The 3,033-nt window shown below is 34.8% G+C and overlaps 1 protein-coding gene across 1 annotated transcript; it reads right to left on the bottom strand.

Annotated features, from left to right (window-relative positions):
* Window positions 456-2,766, bottom strand: LOC109130859 (ATP-dependent DNA helicase PIF1-like). Its single transcript, XM_019240933.1, has 5 exons — window positions 2,595-2,766; window positions 1,270-2,325; window positions 986-1,174; window positions 705-865; window positions 456-473 (listed from the first exon to the last, which is right to left on the bottom strand). Exons 1-5 carry the CDS (start codon window positions 2,764-2,766, stop codon window positions 456-458), a joined length of 1,596 nt encoding a protein of 531 aa, XP_019096478.1.

The following is a 3,033-nucleotide window of genomic DNA, read 5'->3' as shown; positions in this document are numbered from 1 at the left end:
GTATAGGAATTTGTTTAAGTTCTAATAACCAACCTTAAAGTATACTGTCATATATATAGCTAATTGTGTTTTTTTTACCTTCAGGTTGAACTGCATAAATGAAGTGCATAAATGTAACAAAGTACTGCTTTCAGCACTAAGCGTCTTGAAGGTAATTTGATTAAGGTTGGTATCTGTATATGCACTCACTACAATTAGTTTTTAAATTTTTCTGTGTGTTCACTGCATTGAGTTTTACAAATTTAAGTGATTAGGAAAAGGTTAAATCTATTGGCTCTCAAACAAAAATTAAATAAATTGTCTCGTGTATTGGTTATGAAAATGGAAGTAAAAGAAGGGTTGAATCTGTGTTTTAGAAACTAAATTAAAAAATTACAATAAGCAAAATATTGATTCATATCAGTCCTAACAATCGGTTCTGATATGCTTCCTTCATGGGTCTCGAATCATTGGTCCTATTGATAATGAGGCACCTGCATTTTCAAAAAAACATCTCAATTATAAGAAAACTATAGTTCTGAGACATAATACAACGAAGAAATGAGCATGCTACAAATATAAGATATGTAAAGTTTATCTTCGAAGAAGTAGATGACTCAGTGTATGTTTTGGAAAACCTCCTTGAAAACAACATTAGTTGTCTGCTTTTGAATCTTTCCCTCTTTGTTTAGTATTAGTATTCTCAAACTTTTTTTGGTTGTCACCCTAGACAATGCCACATAAAGTTGGCCATGAGAGAACACAAGTTTAGGCAAGTAAAGTCCTACTTTCTCTAGAGACTGTCCCTGACTCTTATTGATGGTCATAGCAAATGCAACAGATAGTGGAAACTGTCTTCTACGCATCTTGAATGGCAGTTTAGTATCTGAAGGTGTTAGATTTATCTTAGGGATTAAAACTATCTCACCACTTCGGTCACCTGTTATTACTCTAGCTTCGACAATGTGATTAGCTAGTTGAGTAATCTAGAGCCTAGTTCCATTACACAGCCCAACTTTTGGATCAATATTCCTAAGCAACATAACCAGCGCACCAATTTTCAAACGTAAAGCATGGTGTGGCAAACCTGATAGCTTGATATTGTTTAAGAAATCTGGAGTAATTACCGGATTGTTCAGTGAATCTGAATCTGTAGGGTCTATACTATCAGCACTTAGGTAGATCCTTTCTTCCCCTAGAAGCACAGAAACAGTTAATATATTAAAGATATTAAAGATATAAATGACATTTAATTGTTGGAAAACATTAGCTATTCAAATGTTTACTCACCTTGCAAATGCTCTAGCATAAACTTGTTCATTGTGTTGACATCATCATTGGTCGGTGCTAAAATAGCTCTCTTTTGAAAGAATTTAGCACCATTTTCTTTGTGCATTTGTGTTGGATCTCCATAAATTTTCTTAAAAATTACTGCTACTGGATTTTCTGCTTCTTCAATCAACAATTCTTCTAGGATATCGATTAGAGCCTCACCGTCATTAGGCTCATTAATCCTACCATCACCAACAGCCAATAACCAATCTGAAATTTTTTGGATATCTTTAGCTTCATCCACACTTATATTGTCTGATAGTAGTCGCATGTTTTTAGTCAACTTTAGGACCTTGCAGTGATCCCAAAGATACGAAGCATTAAGTGATGACATAACAATTTCTGCCATCCCTGCTCCATTTATTACTGAAAGAACTTGTCTGAAATCACCTCCAAAAACAACCACCTTTCCACCAAATCCCTTGTTATATCTGTTCTTGATAATATCAGAAAAGCTTTTGTCTAAAGATTTAAAACAGAACTTGCTCATCATTGGAGCTTCATCCCAGATAATAAGTGATGCTTCTTTGATCAAGGTAGCTAGATCTGATTTAGGCTTGATTTTGCAAACTGAAAATTCGTCAGGATTTAAAGGGATTTCAAACCTTGAATGAGCAGTCCTACCTCCTTCTAACAACAAAGATGTGATGCCACTGGAGGCGACATTAAGAACAATCTGTCCTCTTGATCTAACAGCGGCTGCTAGTTTTTTCCACACAAATGTTTTCTCTGTTCCTCCAAAGCCATAAAAAAAACCACCTAAATCATTGAATACAGCTCCGGTGATCTCATCGTATATGCTTCTCTGCTCAATCGTTAGCATTTTTATCCATTCAGCATGTTTTTCTGCCAAAAACTCACGGTTATATCTCATCTCATCAACAATTAACCGGTTGGAATTATCAATATCTTCGTGTGATGGTTGAGGGAAATGTGCAATGTCTCTGAGAGTTCCACCATTAAACAACATAATCATCTCTATTTCTTGAAGAGTGTAGTTTCTAATCTGAGCTTCTGTTAGAGTCAATTTTGCAAAAATTAGTGTCGGTGTCAGTAGGGAAACAAAATAGTATTCAAAATGGTTCTAATTTTTGAGAAATTAGGCGATCATATGAGAATACATAATTACCTGGATTGTTGTACTGTTCTCTTTTTTTTTGTTTCTATATCATCGGATAAAAGGTGCCATGTCTGAGACCATACATGTTCCGTTCTAGCAAGAGAATCCGATAGAAGAAGCATAGCAAAAAAATTTCTCATATAATCCCCAAAACAATACTGACCTGCTTCAATCAAACCATCAATGAAAACTTGATCATCATCTAAAATTCCATGTGCAAAACATGCTTCTTTGTACGATTCGTATACAACACCATTATATGTCTTGATGTCATCAAAACAACAAGGTCCTCTGACAATGTTAACAAGCACCCTCAGATAATATTCATCTTCCATTTTTCTAGGTACGTAGTTAATACGACCCAAAGAAAAACCTATTGATCCCTTCTTAAACTGCTTATTCTTTCCATCCCAAATAAAATATGTTAGAATTTGAGCATATAGAAGTTCTCGAGCTCATCTCCCATTTTTTCCAATAGCATTATTCCTATTCAAAGTCAACCAAGCCATGAACTGTGAATCTTGATTAAGTATACGTTCCTGAACATCATTAATATGAGCCTTCCCTTCAAAATAAGCAGGTTGCTTTCCTTCTACATGAAA

This window comes from Camelina sativa, chromosome 19 (genome assembly GCF_000633955.1).
Source record: "Camelina sativa cultivar DH55 chromosome 19, Cs, whole genome shotgun sequence".
In the NCBI taxonomy this organism is placed as follows: domain Eukaryota; kingdom Viridiplantae; phylum Streptophyta; class Magnoliopsida; order Brassicales; family Brassicaceae; genus Camelina; species Camelina sativa.
This window is presented reverse-complemented; position numbering and strand designations above follow the sequence as displayed.